The 20816-nt window shown below is 45.2% G+C and overlaps 1 protein-coding gene across 5 annotated transcripts in view; it reads right to left on the bottom strand.

Annotated features, from left to right (window-relative positions):
* The window catches only part of LOC146855745 (NACHT, LRR and PYD domains-containing protein 5-like), a 561293-nt gene that overhangs the window by 345294 nt on the left and 195183 nt on the right, over window positions 1–20816 (bottom strand). For all 5 annotated transcript variants that reach the window (XM_085653658.1, XM_085653660.1, XM_085653661.1 and 2 more), the window contains one exon: window positions 7226–7264. In XM_085653658.1, the coding sequence (XP_085509784.1) occupies window positions 7226–7264 (39 nt within the window). The remainder of the gene's footprint in view (window positions 1–7225; window positions 7265–20816) is intronic.

Here is a 20816-nt window from a genome sequence, read left to right as displayed (position 1 = left end):
AAGGATTGTACCATATTTGCCACATTGTTCAAAGAAATTGCAATCATCCTTTGGATGTTGGGTGCAATATTTATTTATGTTATTATAAGGAAAGACTGTACTTATATCATTTAAGAGTATGTTGTTGTAGTATTTGCAAATTTGTTTTATTGTTTTTTGCTTGGTTGTTTCATTTGTTTGTGGAATGGGGTGTGGTATCTGTTCATGTGGTAGAGCCTTCTGTTAGATTAATCGGATGTAATAGATGTTTGGGATGTGATGAGGTGTATGGATAGTTGCTGGAGGAAGGCTGGAGTGAGAATGCAGGCACTTGATGGCTAAGGAAATATACTGTTCTACCTGAAATAAAGACACACTCTATCTAAAGACAGCTGATCCATCTTTGTTATGTTATGTTACTGTAACTTATAGAGCGCAAATCCATTAGACTCTTGGCGCTAGGTAACGGTCTCAGCATGACTCAGAATACTTATTAATAGGCTTGCTTAACGAGCCATTTGTCTGAATGTCTGAACGTTCCATAATTTGAGGAAGACCTACGTTCCAGAGTCAGGAAGTTTCAGACATGGGGAGCAGGGACTGAGAACCTGACTCCACCACTCCTATTCCTCATAAATTGAGGAATCACTAAATAGTATAGATGAGAGGATCTAAAATCCCTAGTGGAGAACTTATGGAGCCGAGATTCGATAAAAGCTGGACTATTCGTGTGCAAAGCCTTGAAGATAGTGCAACATGCTTTGAACATAGATCGCTGTGCAACAGAGAGCCAAGGAAGATCTTTTGTCGCTTGAGAAATGTGCCAATGTTTGGGAAGTTAATAGATAAGCCAAGCAGCTTGGTTTTAAATCAACTGGAGCCTGTACGTAAGATGTTTAGGAAGACTCAAGTAGAGGGAACTGGCATAGTCAATTCTTGACATGACTAAAGCAATTATAACTTGGACCAAGCCGCCAGTGGTAAGAAATTTCTTTATCTTCTCAATTCTGTGAAGTTGGAAAAAGCCAAGACATTTTACCGTCTTCTGAGGGGGGCATCTCATTGGGCCAGAAGGTGGGACTCCAGAGGTCAAACTGATTTTTGGTGACTATTATCTCTGTTTTATCAGAGTTTAGTTTCAGATGGTTGCTGTTCATCCACTCCCGGATGAACAGCTGGTGTCTTGGACATGCAACTTAGAATTAGGGGTATTATCAATCGTAAAATTCTTTATTACACTCTCAGCATTGAAAAGATTGGAGACTCCTCTTTTCTCGCTTTGCTTATGCTCTTCATCCTCTTCAGTAAGATTTCACTATAAATATATCTTCCACAGTTCACTTGTGGTCTTAGATGTAATATAGCAACTTGTTTAAGAGATATCTATATCAATTGTTTGGGAACCTGTAAAGAGTGCTGACACTGCTTTGGGTATGAATGAGTTTTTTTATATTAATTCTTTTGCATTAACTTGACAGTAACACATAAACATGCACATGGTATTTCTAGAATGAAATTGTTTTTATTCACACTTAAATTGGCATTCGCTAATGTAGCTCTACATTTTAAAATTGCTAATGTTGGTTGCCATCTTTGCTCTGTAACACATGAACATTTTATTTCTAGGAAAGCAGTATTTCTAATGCTGATGGAGGTGATGTTCTTTCTCTTACTTTCCCATGCGAAAAATGTTTTCCTTTTCCTTATGATTGTCATGGAATGGTTTAATGAATAGCACATTCAAGAACACAGCTGCAGTGTGCGGATTAGTTCATGTATTTAATTTTGTTACAGATGGTGTAAGGTTGAAGGACACAGAGAGAAGCTCATGAGAAAGACTTGAGAATCTGTTGACTATGTAATTGTATCACCTTGCTATAGCCTGATTGGACAGCTTTCCTGAGATCTGTGTGAAGGTGTGGAAAACATTGGAATTGTTCTTTTAATATAGTGCAAAGCTCAACTGTGTACTTCAGATTCAGATGAAGACTGAGACAGAAACTTAAGAGTTTAGATTCAGAGCAGAACTTCAATGTTCCTTTTGACTTTCCATAGAGGGATCCTTATAGGGGATCATCCTCTTTTCTATAAGATTTTAATGGCTTTGATTTGCAAATCAACTGCATATTGACTGAATCATACACATTTTGAATCTTGAATGACAACTTATCTGATGATTTGGGCCTTCTGTAAACCTTTAACTTTTAATCAATCTTCATGGTTTGAAACGGAATACATTTTTGTGGAACTTAATGTGCTTCACATATTATTGATTGTGTATGAATTGTGACCAGGCTCAATCTTGGAACTCAGTCCATCGGTTAGAGCCTTATAGTTTCTGGATTTTCCCTTTACCAAAGCGCTAACAGTTAAGTTTATGTATAAACAGAGCCTAGATAAGACAAAAATACATAAATAATCTGATGGTGGACTATCAGTTTAGGGGATGTGCTTGTTTGCTGTTGACATTCAAGGGTACACAAACATGCAACCGACTTCCTCAGTCATCTATCCCTACCACTTTGCATCACCCATTGTATGACCTCAACAACTCTTTGGTCCCCTTATCTTTCGATACAGGTGTCTTTCCAGTTCAGTCCTTTTTGCATCCAGGCACCAATTCAAATGCTGCTCTTCTTAGATATTAATGACTAAGTACACTCTGGGCCTGATTTACAGTTTGATCTATAGGTTACTCCCATCACAAACGTGACAGATTGCCTTACTGCAAGTGTCTTAGGACATAATGTCAGGCCTCGAAACATCTACTCGCCCACTCGTGATGGCGAGACAAGTCAGGGTTCATGTGTACCCTATAAGTGGGCTAGGTTCTTATTATACATAAAAACAAAAGTTTAGTCTATTAAATCAAAAAAAAGAGGTTTTTGTATAGCAAACATGCAGAACTCACGTATTTGAAGGTGCTCTCATATGTGATAATGAAGAAAATGGCAGCTCGGTTATTTAAAATATTTGCTCAGGATCACATAATTTGATACCAGTTTATGGGTCACAGTTAGGTCACGTAGATTATTCAAGTCACTGGACCTGCAGGTTTCGTAACATTGTTATGATTTTTAAAGGCATGGATGCATTTTTAATAAGGCCGGAAGGATTTACATCACATTTGTGATCGAGTAACCTGTACGCCAAACTGGAAGTCATGCCCTTTGTACTAGTAGGACAGGTTCCTTTTGAACAGGAATGGTGTGTGCTCCTGTAACTTTGCAAGCTGCTTCCTGGAGTCCTTCCCTCCTTGATCCCTGAGATTGCCTATCGGTGCACTTAATCTCTATCTAAAGACCTTTACATCCGAAGATTGGGCCACTTATGTTCCTCCTCACCTCTGCTCTAGATCACTGATAATAGTTTCCTGATTTCGGAAGACTGTACTATGTCCCTAAGTGCATGTAAAAAAACTAATTTCGAAAGCATCAAGGAGGAGCACCATCAGGGCACGATATAAGAGGAAATTGCTGTGATTCAAACAGTAGGTCTAGTTCAAGAACATAATTTGTCTTTCTTAAAGTTGACATGCTGTGTTATGTTTTGTTTCTGTCCTGGCTCGGAAGAGCATGCATGTAGACTTCTGCAAGTCTATTTGGGTTGCATCTGTTAAGTAATTAATATAAGCATCATTGTTTTTTGTTTTCATGGAGTAGGCACAATAACCCACTATGTCTTTGGTTTATCAATGACAAATTTCATGTGCAAAACATCTCAATACACATATAGAATTATAAATGGGTAACTGTGAGTTATGGAGATGTTTTTCTTTGTGTAACGAAGGGCTTCTGAGTTACATCTAAAAGACAATGAGAGTGAAGCTCGAGTTGTCTATGTTGTCACTCTCAATCCCAAGACGAAAAACATCTCTGCAGTTTACAACATTTTACCGTTCTATAATTGTATGTGGTATATAGCTCCCCAAATCATCGCCCCAGTTTCAAACAGATATGCAGGGGCAGATGAATAACAGGGGTACCTATTAAAAAAAAATGTTTTAAAGCTGGACTCCTGCCAGTCAGCCCACAACCCGAAAGATACCCTTCCCCTCCACCAAACAAAATAAAAAATAGATGACCTCCTGCCACCCACCGCCACCACCATTCTAACCAAGTGAAAAAATACCTAGTCTCCTGCCACCTACCGTGTGTGCAATCCCACACCTTTCCAGCCAAAAGCTGTGCTCCCGCTCTCACACTGGGAGCAGAGATCCACCACTGTGCTAACAGTGGCTCTGTGAGAGCGCTTGTCAGCACAGGTTGCTTTCTTCTCTCAGTGCTCGTGTTCAGAGACCAGCAGTGACAGGGGAGTAGGAGGTTGGCGAGGGAACAGTACTGAATGCATTCTCACGCCTCCCTCAGGTCTGTGGAGACCCAGAAAAGGCAGTATAAAGCAGACGAGACTGCCATTCCTCTAAGGCACTTGGGTCTCTGGAGACCCAGACAAGGAGACAGACCAAAGGGGACACAGTGCTTTCCCTTGGAAACGTCACAACAGTTGTTAACCACTTTGGTGATGTCAATGCAGTGAATAACCAGATTGCGATCCAAATTGTCTCATAATGAAGGCTTCCAATGGAAGACATACACCACATATAGAATTGTAGATGAATAATAGGGAATTAGGGGGATGTTGCTTAACAAGGGGTTCTGAGTGACATCTATTACATATACAACAAGAGCGAAGCTCGAGTTGTCTACGATGTCACTTAGAACCATGAGTTGAAAAATAACCCCATAATTCACTATTTACTCATCTATAATTGTATATGTGTGGCCCCCAAAATCATCTGCCCCTGCTTTCAATTGGTAGGTAATGGGAAAACGATAGATAACATGAGCCGCTCCCTGTTCCGAATTTAAAAAAAACAAACAAGGCCTCCTGCCACCCATCACCATCACCCTTTGTGCCACCCTGTGCTCACCGATTTCCAGCGCTGCTCTGACGGGCTCTCAGAGAGCACAACGAGAACAGCCTGGAATTTCTTTATGAGCAGGCAGCAGTGGTTAACAAGTTCTAGTACCCACTAGCGCTACATCATAGCTAGATTTGGAAAACAGTCGTTCACGCTAATGACTCTCTGTGAGAGCTATACATAACTATGTAGTTTATCTGAAAAGGTAATGTGTGAAAAAATGATTTATGCTATAATATAGACATTGTTTCAACCTTAAAAATATCTGCCTACAAAAATATTGATTTGTTTTATATCCCTAAACCCAGCAAAACTCATGTCCCACCCATTGCACGATTGAATTATTTTACTTGTTTAACTCCTACTCTAGTATAATTGGGGACAACGAACTGGATAGGTTCTTAAATGCATGCTAACTTTTTCAAAGTCTTTACTTTTGAGGGGAATGTTCTTTCTCTTAATACTTTTTCAATGTGTTGCACTGTACATTGTGATGACTTCAATGCATGGCAGGGCCTTGTTTAACAAACAAAGGCATCAATGATATCTATTGTTATTGTGCCCACTGTGTATTTACAGCGATCGTTAATGAATACTTAGGTTAAATACAAATTAAAGATGCATACAGTAATGATCTTAAGAGCTGCGTTAAATGAAACTCATATTCCACATCTCCAGGGTACAGCTGATATGTTGGTAAGTAGTCGAAATGTATGGCTGGTGTTGCTTCATTTGGGGGGGACTTTGTGGGTGGGGGGCTGACTCTGAAAGATCCCTGATTTTCTTGGTATAGGAGACCTTCTGGGGCATTGAGTCTTCACGCCAGAGACATTTTACAAAAGCACTCAGGGACACAGATGGATTTTGCAAGAAATCTTCCACATTTGTTGCATTATATTGTTCAGCAGCAAGGGGCCTTGGTATTCAGTGTAAAACAGCGTTCTGTGGGTCTGAGCTGTCTGGCCTATCACAGAGAGAAGGCCTCCTCACTCTGCCATCTGCTTCTATCAATGAGACCAAAAACGGAACACAATCCTTTTTACGCCATTAGACAATTCGTGCTCGTCTCAAGGCAGAGGAGGAACATGCTCAGTTACTTGCTCTAATGTCTTAGGTTCCCCGGTACACTTCCTCTTCACCTAGACATGAAGCACACTGGCATAAAGGCTTATTCTAGGAACACTTTCAGACTAGGTTCCCCATCTACTGCTTTTTAGCATGCCAGTAGGAGAAACCCCAATGTTCTACTCAATCATTACCAAGAATTTGCAATGCCAAATCACACCTACCATATTTCTCTCCTCATTCAAACCACATACACCCTCTACCACAAATGTCTACCACCTCCCCTTGTAACAGAGTCTTGGCTTATTGAACAATTGCTGATTTATTATCAAGATCTCAAGCCAAATTCAGGTGACCACCAAATCTCCACCATTCACAACAATGCAACTGGGTGTTGTCAACATCATAGAAATTACTGCTGTCTGACACACATACTTGCAGCACCCCCAACAAATGCCAACCCCATCCTACCATGCTCCATCTCTCAATGCCCAGGTGCCTATTGAGAACTCTCATTCTCGATATGCACCTCTATCCTCTGAATACCCTTCTCACCGGTGGATCCACCTTCTCACAGCATTTTGCCAGAAAACCTGGATCTCCCCTCCCTGAGCACTCTCAGGCCCTCTCTAGTTACTTTGCCCTAAAGATCCTAGACACTGCTCAGTCACAGTGTTATCAGCAGTCTGAGAAATGCAATACAATCCTCAGAGAGCTCTTATCGCTAATATCATTGATAAAGCCAAACTTTTCAAATTATAATATCAACATAACTGGTCCAGTACCAAGTGGGAAAGAAATGGGGAAATATAAATTAAACTCACAGTTTGTCTCAGGATGGGAAGCTCTCACTCAAGCCACTTCTCACCAACGACAGCCTTCACTCAGGAAAAGACCCCAAGGGCAGCTCTCTCTAAGGCCATTTCTCCCTAATGGCAATGGTTACTAATTGCTCGTCAAAGGTTGTACGACGTTACAACGCATGCTTTTACCCGGCATGCCGTTACAACACAATTTTTTACCCCAACTTTCTGCAGTTTGGAATAGTATAATTTACTATTCCAACTCCAGTCTGTGCAACAGTAGAGAAGGTGTTGGAGTTAAATCCAACACCTTATACCTCCTGCAGCAAGCCATTTTCGTTGTAATGGCATGCGGGATAAAAGCATGCGTTGTAATGCATGCGTTGTAGTGGTTGTTTACCCTCATCAATACATTAAGCCCAAATAGTTGCATAAAAATGAAAGGAAAGTATAGTACCGTGTAAATCAGGGGAGTTGGCCATCAAATTGTCTTTGTCTGTTGAAAAATGAAAGAAATACTAATTAAAATGCATCAAGTGAATGTCGCCTCTTAGCCATATATATATATTTACATAAAGTCGTTTTCACAATCAGATGATCAGCCTTATTATAAATGCATAATATGCCTTATGTCTGTATCACATGTCACATATAGCTGTTATCACTGTTCTCAAATAATACTTGGTAAATGGTCTTTATTTATGATCTGGGCCTATAGTTGTGCTACTGTACTATCAAATGCGATAGAAACTGTCATCTAAAGACATATGCATTAATTAAAACGCAGGCTAATACACAAAATCATTTGCAGCTCTATAACATTTCTGGCACATTGTGCAGATTTTCAACTGTAAGCCCATCAAAGTATACCATCACATGTCCAGTAAAAATGCTTTACGTGGGACTGAAAAATAACCCTAGGTTCACTCAACGAAGTCACTGAGAACCTGGACTTCAGTTGTAAGCTCATTACCGATGATTGCAGGAAGAAAGGCTGCAGGGGAGGGAGAGGAACACCACAACTGCAGATGGCTGAGCAAAGATGGCCGGCTGCAGACATTGCCTCGGACGGCTCCCCCGGTGGCCAATAAAGATGTAAGAAAAGATCAATGGAATTCAGAGAAACCAGATGACAACATTTGAATGGAAGCTTTAGATAGTTTGCAACTTTGATCAGCTCAGAATCAGAAGACCGAGACCGGAGAAATTACTTGACAATATCACTCCTGTACTAAGAGACCTACATTGGCACCCATCCTCTTTCACTCATGATTCTCCAGCACATATCCTGTTTATCATTTACTATTGATTCCAATTCTTCCGCTCCTTCATAAATCAACTAAATAGCCAAAATGCTTCTCAAGAGAATTAATGGAGGCCTTCCCTTACTAAAACTCACCTCTACCTCTTCTTCACCTCACGCTTCATTCGGTCATATATTCTTCCTCTGTTGTTCAATGTCTCTATTCTCAGTATTTGTCATTCCCCTTCTTCTCGCACCCCTCTCCAGCAGTTCGCTCTTTATTATTAGACCTCTGGGCTTCTCCCGATTCTTTTTTTTTTTTTTTTTGTCCTCATCTCACCTATAAACTATTTGCAGGACGTAGCTGGTCAGTTTAATGATGAGGCGCCCTCCGACCGCCTGCGCTTGTTTAGGTTATCCAACCAATCCCCTTATGTCGTCCGGGATTTAGGTGTTAATCATAGGACAATGATATTTCGACCCTTAACATCAGCAAAATGGAATCAACGGCGTCTCAATTCCTGACCCAAACGTATAAAGGGTGCCCAGAGTGTAGAGAGGCTAGGGCTGGTACTCAAGGATTCTAGCCGGGCCATAGCAAGTGCGGATTTTAACCAGTCCTCGATTTTCGGAGGGAGGGGTACCTTCCATCTTAAACAGATCTCCCTTCGGGCCAACAAAATCAGACATAGTAACAGCCCTCTATCAGGTTGAGCCATACTGGCAGTGGACACCTGATCATTAGCAAAGAAAATCAGAGAGCCATTCAGCACAATATCAATTCCAAAAGACATACATAAATATCTGCACACCCCTTCCCAGTATAGTCCAAGTTTGGGACAATCATAAAAAATATGTATGTCATTGGCTTTGGGGAGCGAACACCTGGGACAACTCGGTTCAGGATTAGGGGCGAATTTCGAGATCTTCTCCGGAGTATAATAGATTCAATTGGTGACAAAAAAGTGGTTTTTCTTCAGACTAGCAGATTTGGTGTATTTATAGAGCAGGGTCATGGAAGGTTCTAGGAGATTCCCGATATCGACTTCAAAAGGTGAATTGTTCCAAGCTGACGCCTGATGAGGGATACCCACATCATCTGCGTTGATCAGGAGCCTATACCATATGGAGATTTCCTTCTTCAGATGTTGAATATTTTTTAGAGCAGCTTCCACCTCTCCATTACCCCTTAAATTCTCCTTTTCTGTTTCAAACCAAGATTTTAATTGGATAAACTTAAATCTTGAAAACCCCAGACCAATTCTTGCCTTCAATACCTCCCAAGGATGTATACCATTTTCGTCCCCCAACTCAGACCAAGTCTCGACCCCAGCTCTTTTAATTGGGAGAGCCAAGCTGTCCTGGAGGCAGGGGGGGGTCCCCGGGGAGTCCCAGATCGGAGCCTGATCGGAATAGTAGCCTATCCCACATCTGGAACGGATGAAATACCAGACCTCCAAAGCATTTTTAATCACCTTCAACCTTACTCGTTTGAAGAATTTTGGTGAGCCAAACTTGTAGAGAAACCCTACTTTATTCCCCCGATCTTCAGAATTGACCAATTCCCCCAACACCTTACCCCAGGAAGATGCAGTTGGTTCCCCTAAAAGCATCCTAATGGCCTTAAATTGAAAGGCAACCAGATAGCCCCGAATATCTGGGAGGGCCAATCCCCCTTTAGCTAGGCGACGCCTCAGTTTTTTCCAGGAAAGCCTAACACCCTTCTCACCCCAGGTGAAGCTCCTGATTTTACTTTGCGCCTTGGAGATAGAGTGTTTAGGGAAACCTAGAGGAACTGCATTGAACAGGTAGGTTAATTTCGGGAGGATGGTCATTTTAACTAAATTCACCCTCCCGAAGATGGTCAAAGGGAGATTCCTCCGCTTTGCAAACAACTGATCAATTTCCTTTATTATCTTTTCTACATTGATAGATGGAATTTTTTCGAGATCTTTCACAATGACAATTCCAAGATATTTAAATTTATTACTGATGGCCCCTCTCCACTGACCTATGTTCCAGCACATAACCTCCGTCTTCGTGGAGTTAGCCAGATAACCGGAGATTGCCCCAAAATCTTCCAACAGAGCCCCGACCTTTGGCAGAGTTGTCTCGGGGTTGTCTGTGTAGATAATTATATCGTCCGCATATAGTGCAATTTTGGAACGATATTGCTGAGTTTTAAACGGGGTTATAGACTCATCTAGCCTTATAGCTTGGGCGAGAGGCTCAATGTAAAGATCGAACAATAAAGGGGAGATGGGGCAGCCCTGCCTAGTCCCTCTTTGGATATTAAAACTAGGAGTAAGTACACCATTGATGAGAATTTTAGCTGAGGCATCCTGATAGCACTTTTTCAAAGTATGAATAAAGATTGGACCAAATCCCATCTCCTCCAGCACCTCCCAAAGATAGGCCCAGCACACCCTGTCAAAAGCCTTGGCCGCATCTAGCGCTACCACCGCCAAGGGTTCGAGTCTAGAAATCGCCAGATCGATGTTTCCAATAAGTAGCTGGGTTTGTTCCTGAATGTGTCTCCCAGTAATGAACCCTTTCTGGTCTGTATTAACCAATCCCGGGGCTAATTTGCCCAATCTCCCTGCCAAAATACCCATAAAGATTTTATAATCTGCGTTAAGCAGGGAGATTGGGCGATATGAATCCGCTCTAGCTGGGTCCTTCCCTGGCTTAAGAATCAGGACAATGATAGCCTCCCTCCATGAATTAGGAACAAGGCCTGTTGTGCTGTAAATTGAATGGAACAGGGAGCCCAAGACAGGAATGACTTCCTCAGAGAGGGATTTATACACTTCGTTTGGGAGGGCGTCGATGCCGGAGGCTTTACCATTTTTAGAGAGCTTTATTTGATTTCTTATTTCCTGCAATGTAATTGGGGAATCAAGGAGATCTTTATTGGCCTGTGTTAGCATGGGGAGGGATTTTGAGCGCAGCCACCCACGGATTTGTTGTTTAGAGGGGGATAAATTCTCCCTATAAAGATCCACAAATAAGGTAAGTATAGTGTTTTGAATGTCACCTATATCTGTGGATCTATCTCCTTGGCTATTTATCACCAGCTCGGCTATGTCATTCTTCGAGCGATCAGATCTCGCTTTCCACGCCAAAAGAGCCCCAGCCCTCTCCCCATACTCATAGTTCTCCATCTTACTCCTTTCCCATTGCTTCTTACACTTCTCTTCTAAAATACCTCTATAACTTTGTCTTGCTTGTTCAAGATCAAGTTCTGCCTGCAACACCCCTTGTCCATCTGAGGATTTTAATAGCCTCAAATGCTCGGCTTCTAGCAGTCTAATATTCTCTTCGCCCACCTTTAACGCACTCCCTTCGGAACGATTTTGAAAACATATGAGACTGTGGAATCGGCCTCTCAGGGTAGCCTTAAAGGCGTCCCACACTACCTCAATTGCAGCTGAACCTATATTGATATCAAAAAATTCCAAAGACGATGTTTTAACTTCCTGAATTACATCTAAATCATCTAACCTTCCCCTGCTGAGAGTCCATCTCGATTGAGATTTTATTAGTAATTTTTTGAAGGAGCCGAAAACAGGGGAATGGTCCGAGAGATGGCTGGGGAGAATAGATATAACAGAGTCTTTCCCAAGTAAAGACTTACTGGCTAATAAGTAGTCGATCCTAGAGAAATGATGGAATCTCTTGCTGTAGAAGGTATATCCAGCCCTGTCACCTTTCGTATACCTCCACACATCGACCAAGCCGAGATCATGAATCAAATTCTTCATTGCCCGTCTGACAAGGGGAGTTGAGATGGAACGCACCTGATTCGACCGGTCCAAAATAGGATCTAATAGGACATTGAAATCACCTCCAACAATTATTGGGGGGGCCACCAACATAAGCTTGGATTGCAGCTTAACAATGTAAGAAGGGTCATCGATATTCGGGCCATAGAATGAGGCGCACGTCAAGACAGTCCCCCCAAAGTCCAACTGAACTATCACCCATCTCCCTGATTGATCGGTCTGGATGGATTTAATTGAGCAGGTTAGCCCCCGTTTAACCAGAACAGCCACCCCACGGCTATTCATACATTGATTCGAGACGCCATAGGTTTTTATCCAGGGTACTCCTGAAAATAGTTTATTCGACTCCCCTGTGGTCAGATGGGTCTCCTGTAGGAGGCAAACCCGAGCTTTTGAAAGTTCCAAGTATTTCATAATCAGCCTTTGCCTCCTAATACACCGTAGCCCATTTACGTTCCAGGAAAGAAGACCCAAACCGGCCTGGTCAGTAGTTACATTTGCCATCCGTATTCATCGCCCTCCCACATTGATGTCATTCCGGAAGTTAATTCCCAAGAGTAAGATGAGGTTATTTTAATTTTATTATTTTTATTTTTATTTTTATATTTATTCCTTACCCACCCATGGTGACCCCCCCCCCCCCCCCGAAAACCGCCCCCTCCCTCACCCCCGTGCGTGCCCCTAATCCCTTGAGGAACCCTCCCTTGAAGATGGGTGAACCCATTAGGTCACGCTCACCTCGGGTTTAAAAAAAGAAAAGTAGTATACTAGGGGAGAAGATTGGAGGCAGGATAGGAAAAAGGAGTGCAACAACGGATATACTATCCTGTGAAGAGGCCCTCGCTTGTTTACATAACAAACCTCACTTTGCCTGCTCTGCCCTCCTTAGTCCAGCCATGAAGTAATCTACTTCTTCAACTGTATGGAATAAGTGCATCTGATTGTTATGCATAGCACGCAAGTGAGCCGGAAATTTTAGTTGTACCTTAACACCCATAGACCTCATTTCCTCCATTCTGCTGCCCATTTCCCACTGCCTTGTAGCCGTTATGTGGGAAATGTCAGACCTAATTTGAAAGGTAAATGGATCCGAACCATTTGGAGAAAAAGTTAAAGAGCCCTCCTTGAGACCAAGTGATAGAACTAACTATTTTACTGAATATGAGAGGAAGTTAACCAAAATCTTCCGGGGTTTCTGTTTTTTCGGGTTTTTCCTGTAGGGATCACGATGAATTCTTTGGATTTCTGACATCAAATCAATGTCAGACTGATCTTTTAAAACAGACCCCTTTAAAATAGAGATGACAAACCCCTTTAAGTCTGAACCTTCCAAGTTCTCGGGAATATTGAGGAGCCTTAGATTATTCTTCCTTGAATGGTTTTCCAACCTTTCGATGTCGTCCTTCAGAGCCTTTTGTTGTAAGGTTAACTTCCCTACTTCCCTTGCGGCCTCACTTATAGTTTCTTTAATGCCAGGTATTTCTGCTTCGAGAAGGCCCGTCCTTACCGCCATCTCATCAAGCCTCTGGGACAGAACTTCACAGGAAGCCTTGATCGCCGCCTGATTGGCTTCAGAGACAGAGAACCTTCCCGCAAGTTCTGCTTGATTTAATTCCGAGACCTTAAACACACTTAACATCTCCTTCTTCATGGCGATTAATATATCCGATAGAGATCGCACTTCGGAACCCTCTGCTGCTTCCAAGCTTCCTGCTGTGAGACACCCGGAGGGCGCTCCTGTTGATAAGTCTCCGGAGGGATCTTTAAACGGTGCGGGTCCTTCCTCGTCCGGTGGTCCCAAAACATTAAACCTATTCGAGAGGGTTACACCTTGTTGTGGAGCCTTAAGTACTGGGGAGTCAGTTAGAGACCCAATGGGCCGCTTAGTAGATTGCTTATCCCCCCTTTGTTTACATTGAGAAAACGGGGTCACAGGGGAGGAGGCTCCCCCATCACTTACAACTAATTTCTGTTTAGGCTTGGATTTTACTTTAAAGAAAAACCCCTCCGGGTCTTCAAGGGACCCTTCAGTAGTTTGATTGGGCTCCACTGTGGCGGCCATGACTCTATAGTAGGTTTTTAGTGAGGGGGTGATTTTTGAAATAAGTACGGGTTTCTTTTTAACTCTAATTTTAGCTTTAGAAACCCCTCTCTGTTTCAATTTCTCCTCCTCTTCTTCGCTCTCCCCAAACCTAGCCCCGGACCTCCTTAACTTTGCTTTAGTTAAGTTAACAATAGATGTCTTTTTTTGGGTCGCGGGGACATGGGAAACCTCTGAATTCTGCAATGGATAAGCAGCTCTTGCTCTTAGGGTATAGCGACCCACTCTAGGAGGAGAGACAATACCTTTTGTATAGCCACCTTCATTCACCTCCATACAGTTACTTAGAATGTCAATGCCGCCTCCCCAGGGCGCCGGGACCAAACCAACCAGGCTTGAAAAATCGTCGTTACACCTTACCGGAGATTTGACCCCCTCTGAGGCTTGAATATCACCTCTGTCTTCTTCTGAGGAATGGCGCGCGATTCTCGCTTTTGAAATCCCCGCTGCCTGCTCCGAATGCCCTCGATAGGGATCCCACTGCTGCTCCGGCGTCACCGCTGCTAGTGCTGACACTGCCCCCGAAACCCGGAACCAGAAACAGGCAGAGACCCGGAGCCTACGGAGCGTCGCTGCCTCCTCCCACCTCCAGCCGGGAGACTGACTGCTGAAGCCCATCAAGTCCGGGTGACTGGAACAGAGGAGGACTCGCTGAAAGCTGCGTGCACTTCGCCAGGCAAAGACCGACGAACAGAAGAAAAATCAGCTCACAGGGCCCCCGGAATGCCTCCCTGCCTCCCTTCATTCCCCCTCATCCCGTGAAAAGACCCGAGGTGAGTGCGGCCGCGACCGTTATCTGCCGGCCGCCATGTTCCTCCGGGCTTCTCCCGATTCTATTTCTTCCTCCTGGAGGTCCACCACCCATTCACGCACCATTGTTCCATGCCATCCTTAACCTTTCACTTGGCCAAATGTATGCTCTTCACGGTGTTGAGTAATTATTCAGAATAAATATATGTTCCAGAGTTCATTCATTGTCTTAGTGCTTAATATAACACCTTTTTCGGAGAGGTCTAATGTCTGCTGTATGGTTTCCTGTAAAGCATGCTGACACCACTTTGGTTATGTTACTCTATATAAAAAATGTAAATAAATGAAGAATAGATAAGACAAATGGAGGTCAATAATCTGATGGAAGACCATCAGTAACTTAGCACAATAGAGAGGAATGAACAAAAGAGAATGAATATGCTACTTACCAGTATGCATCTGTTCTTGGCATGTAGGGCTGCTGACATTCATATCTGTGCATAGATCGCCGCCTAGTGTTGGGTCCGGATGTTTGCACGTTGTTGTCCTGGAAGAGTCTTCGAAGTATCACGAGATAGGTGACGCCTCCCCTGGACTACAGTGCGCATGGGCATCCTCTCCATCCTTAGATTGTTTTTCGCCATTGTGGCAGTGATGGAGTAGATACAGTAAATGATGACCATGCTATACAGTAATTCTGAGGGCTGCAGCTGCTACAGGCACCGGGGAGGAGGGTGGGCGATATGAATGTCAGCAGCCCTACATGCCAAGAACAGATGCATACTGGTAAGTAGCATATTCAGTTTGAGGCATGTGGGCTGCTGAATTCATATCTGTGCATAGAATACATAGCAGTACCTCCTATTAGCGGCGGCTACCAGTGCCAGCTGCAGCAGTCTGAAAAAGAGTTTTGAGAACAGCCTGTCCTACAGCTGCCTGCTGTTTTGAGTGTACATCTACACAGTAGTGTTTGGTAAATGTATGTATAGTGGACCATGTGGCTGCTCTACATATTTCCTGTAAAGGAATGTTTCCCAGGAAAGCCATGGATGCCCCTAACTTTCGTGTTGAGTGGGCTCGTGGGGGAATCGTTAGAGTGCGTTTAGCTTTTTGATAGCAAATTTGAATACATTTAACGATCCATCTGGCTATACCTGCTTTGGAAATGGCGTTGCCCTTGTGTTGTGGAGAAAAGGCAACGAAAAGTTGTTTTGTCTTCCTAAAGTCCTTAGTTCTGTCTATATAGTACATGAGGGCCCTCTTTACATCCAGTGTATGGAGCATTCTCTCTGCGACATTTTGTGGATTTTGAAAGAAAACAGGCAGTTCAATAGTCTGATTGATGTGGAACTGCGATATTACTTTAGGCATGAATTTGGGGTTGGTACGTAGTACGACCCTGTTTGTGTGAACCTGTATGAATGGCTCTTGAATGGTTAGTGCCTGGAGTTCACTAACTCTTCTTAACGAAGTGATTGCTACTAGGAAAGCTACTTTCCAGGTGAGGAATTGAATCTCACATGAGTGGAGAGGTTCGAAGGGTGGACCCATTAGTCTGGTGAGGACCAAGTTGAGGTTCCACACCGGTGCTGGTGGGTGTCTTGGGGGAATCACTCGTTTAAGTCCTTCCAAGAAGGCTTTGATGGCAGGCACTCTGAATAAAGAGAGGTGCTGCCTGTTTTGGAGATAGGCTGCTATTGCGGTTAAATGGATACGGATTGAGGTGTATGCCAGATTGCATCGGTATAGGTGTAAGAGGTAACAGATTATGTTTTGAATGGATGCGTCTAGCGGGTTAATGTCATTGTTGGTGCAGTAAATGACAAACCTCTTGCAATTAGCTGCATAGCAAGCTCTGGTAGTGGGTCTCCTGGCCTCCTTGATGATCTCCATACAGTCAGGTGGCAGGTTTAGGTAGCCAAACTCTAAGACTTCAGGAGCCAGATTGCCAGGTTCAGCTGTTGCGGATCTGGGTGCTGAATTTCGCCATGGCTCTGCGTTAGGAGTGCAGGTTTTATCCGCAGCTTTTGATGCGGCACCACGGAAAGTTCCAGAAAGGTGGTGTACCATGGCTGGCGCGCCCACGTTGGAGCAACTAGGATGAGTGTCAGTGAGTGCTGTCGCAGTTTGCGTGCCACCAGCGGTATTAATGGCGCTGGGGGAAAAGCGTACGCAAATCTGCCGGACCAGTTCATCCATATCGCATTGCCCTGCGATTGTGGATGTGGGAACCTGGCGGCAAAGCTTCAGCATTTTGCGTTTTCGTTTGTGGCGAATAGGTCTATCTCTGGATGACCCCACTGTTGGAAGTACGGTTGGAGCACTGATGGGTGTAGCACCCACTCGTGCATCTGGTGGCTGTGTCTGCTGAGCAGATCCGCCATCTGGTTGTCCTTGCCGGGGAGGTGTTCCGCCATGAGGAATATGTTCCTCTGAATGGCCCACTTCCACATGCTCTGAGCCAGATGAGACAAATGTGGAGAGTGTGTTCCTCCCTGCTTCTGTATGTAGTACATGGCAGTCATGTTGTCCGTCCGGATCAACACGACTTTGTTGCACAAGTGTACTTTGAACGCCTTCATGGCGAGGAAGATTGCCATCAGTTCCAGAACGTTGATGTGCATCTTCTTTTGTTGTGTCGTCCATAGTCCCTGCACTGTGTAACTGAGTACATGAGCTCCCCATCCCTGGAGAGAGGCGTCCGCTGTCAGTATTATTTGTGGAATAGGCTCTTGGAACGGTCGGCCTTTGCAAAGGTTTTGTGGATTCCACCAATGCAGAGAGTTGTATGCCCGACCGCTCACCAACACTAGGTCTTTTAATTGCCCGTGAGCCTGATTCCATTGACGTGCCAAGCACTCCTGAAGCGGGCGCATATGTAGTCTCGCGTGTGGGACTATGAAAATGCAGGAGGCCATCATGCCTATCAACTGCATGAACACTCACGCAGGAAGGGAGTGTTGAGGTTTGAACTTTGAGATCAGCATTTGCATGCTGTTGATCCTCACTAAATTTGGCTGAGCTGTGGCTGCCAGAGTGTCTATGGTCGCACCCAGGTACTGTTGTACGTGTGCGGGTTGGAGATGTGATTTTGGGTAATTTAGTGAGAATCCAAGACTGTGAAGAAGGTGAATGGTGAGGGACATGTGGCTGGCACATTGCTGGGCTGACTTTGCCTGAACAAGCCAGTCGTCCAGGTAAGGGTAGACGTGAATGTGTTGTCTCCGTAGATGTGCAGCCACTGTAGCTAGGCACTTGGTAAAAACCCTGGGTGCTGTTGTCACGCCGAAGGGGAGGACTTTGAATTGATAGTGCTGTCCCTGAATAGTGAATCTGAGATATTTCCTGTGTGACGGGTGTATGGGTATGTGGAAGTACGCATCTTTGAGTACTAGTGTGGCTAGGAAGTCTCCCTGGCTGAGCAGCGGGAGAACCTGCTGTAGGGTGAGCATATGGAAATGCTCTGACAGAATGTAGTGGTTGAGGGGTCTCAGGTCTAGTATAGGTCTGAGCGACCCGTCCTTTTTTGGGATTAGGAAGTACAGAGAGTACACCCCTGTCCCCTGCTGATTGACGGGCACGACCTCTATTGCACCTTTTTGCAGCATACTTAGCACTTCCTGCTGCAATAATGCTAAGTGCTCTGCGGACATAGGACAGTGCTTTGGCGGTATTGTGGGTGGAGTGGAGGTTAATTCGAGACAGTAACCGTGCTGGATAATATCCCTGACCCACCTGTCCATGGTGATGGTTTTCCATGTGGACAGGAACCGCTGGAGTCTCCCCCGACAGGTGGAATGTGGTCGGGGGGAAGGGAGAGGGCGTCACTGTTTGTTCTTGGGTGAGGACCTGGTGTTGCCGTAACCGCGTCCTCTGCCCTTGGTGCTGGAGCCACGATATCCACCTCTGTTGGTTTTATCGTAGGTACTCTGTGTGCCCCCTTTAGTGTATTGCTGCTGTGACCCCTGGCCTCTAGCTGCTCCCCTATTCCCAGGGCAAGGAAAGGAGCCACTACGAAATGTCTGCGTTTCCAGAGCGCCCATTAACTTCGCAGTGTCAGTGTCCTTCTTTATCTTTTCTAAGGTGGTGTCAACTTCTGGGCCGAATAAGTAGTCGGGGTTGACTGGCTGATTCAGGATGTTGTTTTGAATCTCTGCTTTGAATCCGGAGATTCTCAACCAAGCGTGTCGTCGTAACATGACGCTGGTGTTTATCGCCCTTGCAGCTGTGTCGGCAGCATCTAGTGCGCACTTAATGGATGCGTTGGTAAGAAGTTGTCCCTCTCTGATGAGGAGCTCCGCTGCCTCTTTGTATTCGTTTGGCAGATGCTGGAGTAGTGACTCTAGCGTGTCGTAGTGTGAACGATCATAGCGAGCCAGGAGGGCCTGTGTATTGGCAATGCGCCAGATGTTTGCTGCTTGAGCTGCAATTCTCTTGCCTGAGGTCTCCAGCACTTTGGACTCCTTGTCTGGGGGAGGAGCATCACCTGTTGTTTGCGAGTGGGCTCGTTTGCGAGCGTTAGCAACCACCATGGAGTCCAGAGGTAACTGACCTCTAATGTACATAGGGTCCCCGGGCGCAGGTTTGTATTTTTTTCAATCCTGGGGTTTAGCACCCGTGCCCTGGTTGTTTCCTTGAAAATGTCCTTAGCAGGCTTGAGAACACCTTTCAACATGGGCAAAGTTTTGACAGTGCGCTCGGAGGAGGCGAAAGTGTCCACTAAGAAGTCTTCCTCAACTGTGTCCGAGTGGAGTTGTACTCCATGATTGGCTGCAGCACGTTCTATGAGGGCATTGAAGGCGGCAGTGTCCTCTGTGGGAGATGTTTTTGCGCCGTAAAGCTGCGTGTCCTGGGTATCTGTTGCGGCACCCTGGTCAGTAGGGTCATCCCAGGCTTGATCTGGGTCCTGCTGCTCTTCAGGATCGATATCCCTAGGTTAGGTGGTATCATCACCTATGTAATCCTCCATTGCGTCCGTGTCGGAGGGCGTAGGAGAAAAGGACTGGGGATCCTGATAGGAGGTGTGCAAGCGTTCGTATAGAACCGGTTCCGACTCTGCTGGCAGTTTCTGCATCAGAGGGATTTTGTAGGAGTTCAAGGCCTGCTCTGGCGTGACCTTCCGTTTTCGGAGTATGTGTCTGCCAGTGTCGGCATCGATGAATTGAGACTGTGAAGGCTCAGTAGGAGAGTGTCTAGTAGATGGGGACTTTGTCTGGCGGACACGTATTCGGATCTTGAACATCTTCGGCGCCGTGGATGGCGGCAAACCAAAAGTGATGTTGGTCGGTGCCGAGGGTGCCTTTGGAGCCTTGTTCGAGTCGGGGCCCGACGTGGACCGGAGGGCTGCCTGTTCCCTGATGCGTTGCAACGACGCCGCGACTTGCCGCACCGAGAACGCCGAAGGTTCTTTGGTGCCGAGTGGTTCCGTAGAGGTAGGCGTCGACTGCTTCGGAGCCACAGGGTCATCGATCCGAGGAGAGGTATCAGCGGTCGTCGGAGCCGATGATTTGACGCGTGTCGCTGTCTTCGAAGTGGACTCAGATGGAGCGGCCATTTTGACTTTAGTGGTCGGGGCCGACTGTTTCGGTGCCAGGGGCCGAGGCGCTTTTGTGGTACCGATGGCCTTCCTTTTCGGGTCGGTACCGATATCTGCTGCCGCAAGTTCGGCGCCGAAATCCCTCTTAGTGCGTTCGGAGCCAATGGTCTGTGCTGGCGTCGAATGAGTGGAGGTCTTCGAGGGCTTCGAGCCGACCACTGCCAGTTTCACTTTTGGTTTCGGTGGAACTGGTGCGACGATTGGTTTCGGTTTCATTGAAGGGAAACCAGTCTTTTTCGTTAATAATGGCTCGTGCTGGATGTGAGGCCGGGCCCGAAGGCGGGGCCGAAGAACTTTGGGATTGATCTCGGGTAAGGCCCGAAGGCGATCCCTTGACCGGAGCCGTAGAATGACGCACTTTGATGGCCTCCGTTTCGACGGGTAGGCCTGGCTCTTCACCAGAGCTATCTTCTTCGGCCCTAAAGGCCTCATCGTAGTCTCCTACCTCGTCGACGGCTTCTTCCCTGTGAAAAAGCGCTTCATCGGCGTCCTCCGATCAGGAATCGTGTTCGGAAGCGGGGCTGGAGTTTACTTCTTCCACGCTCTCAACATCTTCGTCCTCGGTGCTGAAGA

Source organism: Triturus cristatus, chromosome 4_1 (genome assembly GCF_964204655.1).
Source record: "Triturus cristatus chromosome 4_1, aTriCri1.1, whole genome shotgun sequence".
Taxonomy (NCBI): Eukaryota; Metazoa; Chordata; class Amphibia; order Caudata; family Salamandridae; genus Triturus; species Triturus cristatus.
This window is presented reverse-complemented; position numbering and strand designations above follow the sequence as displayed.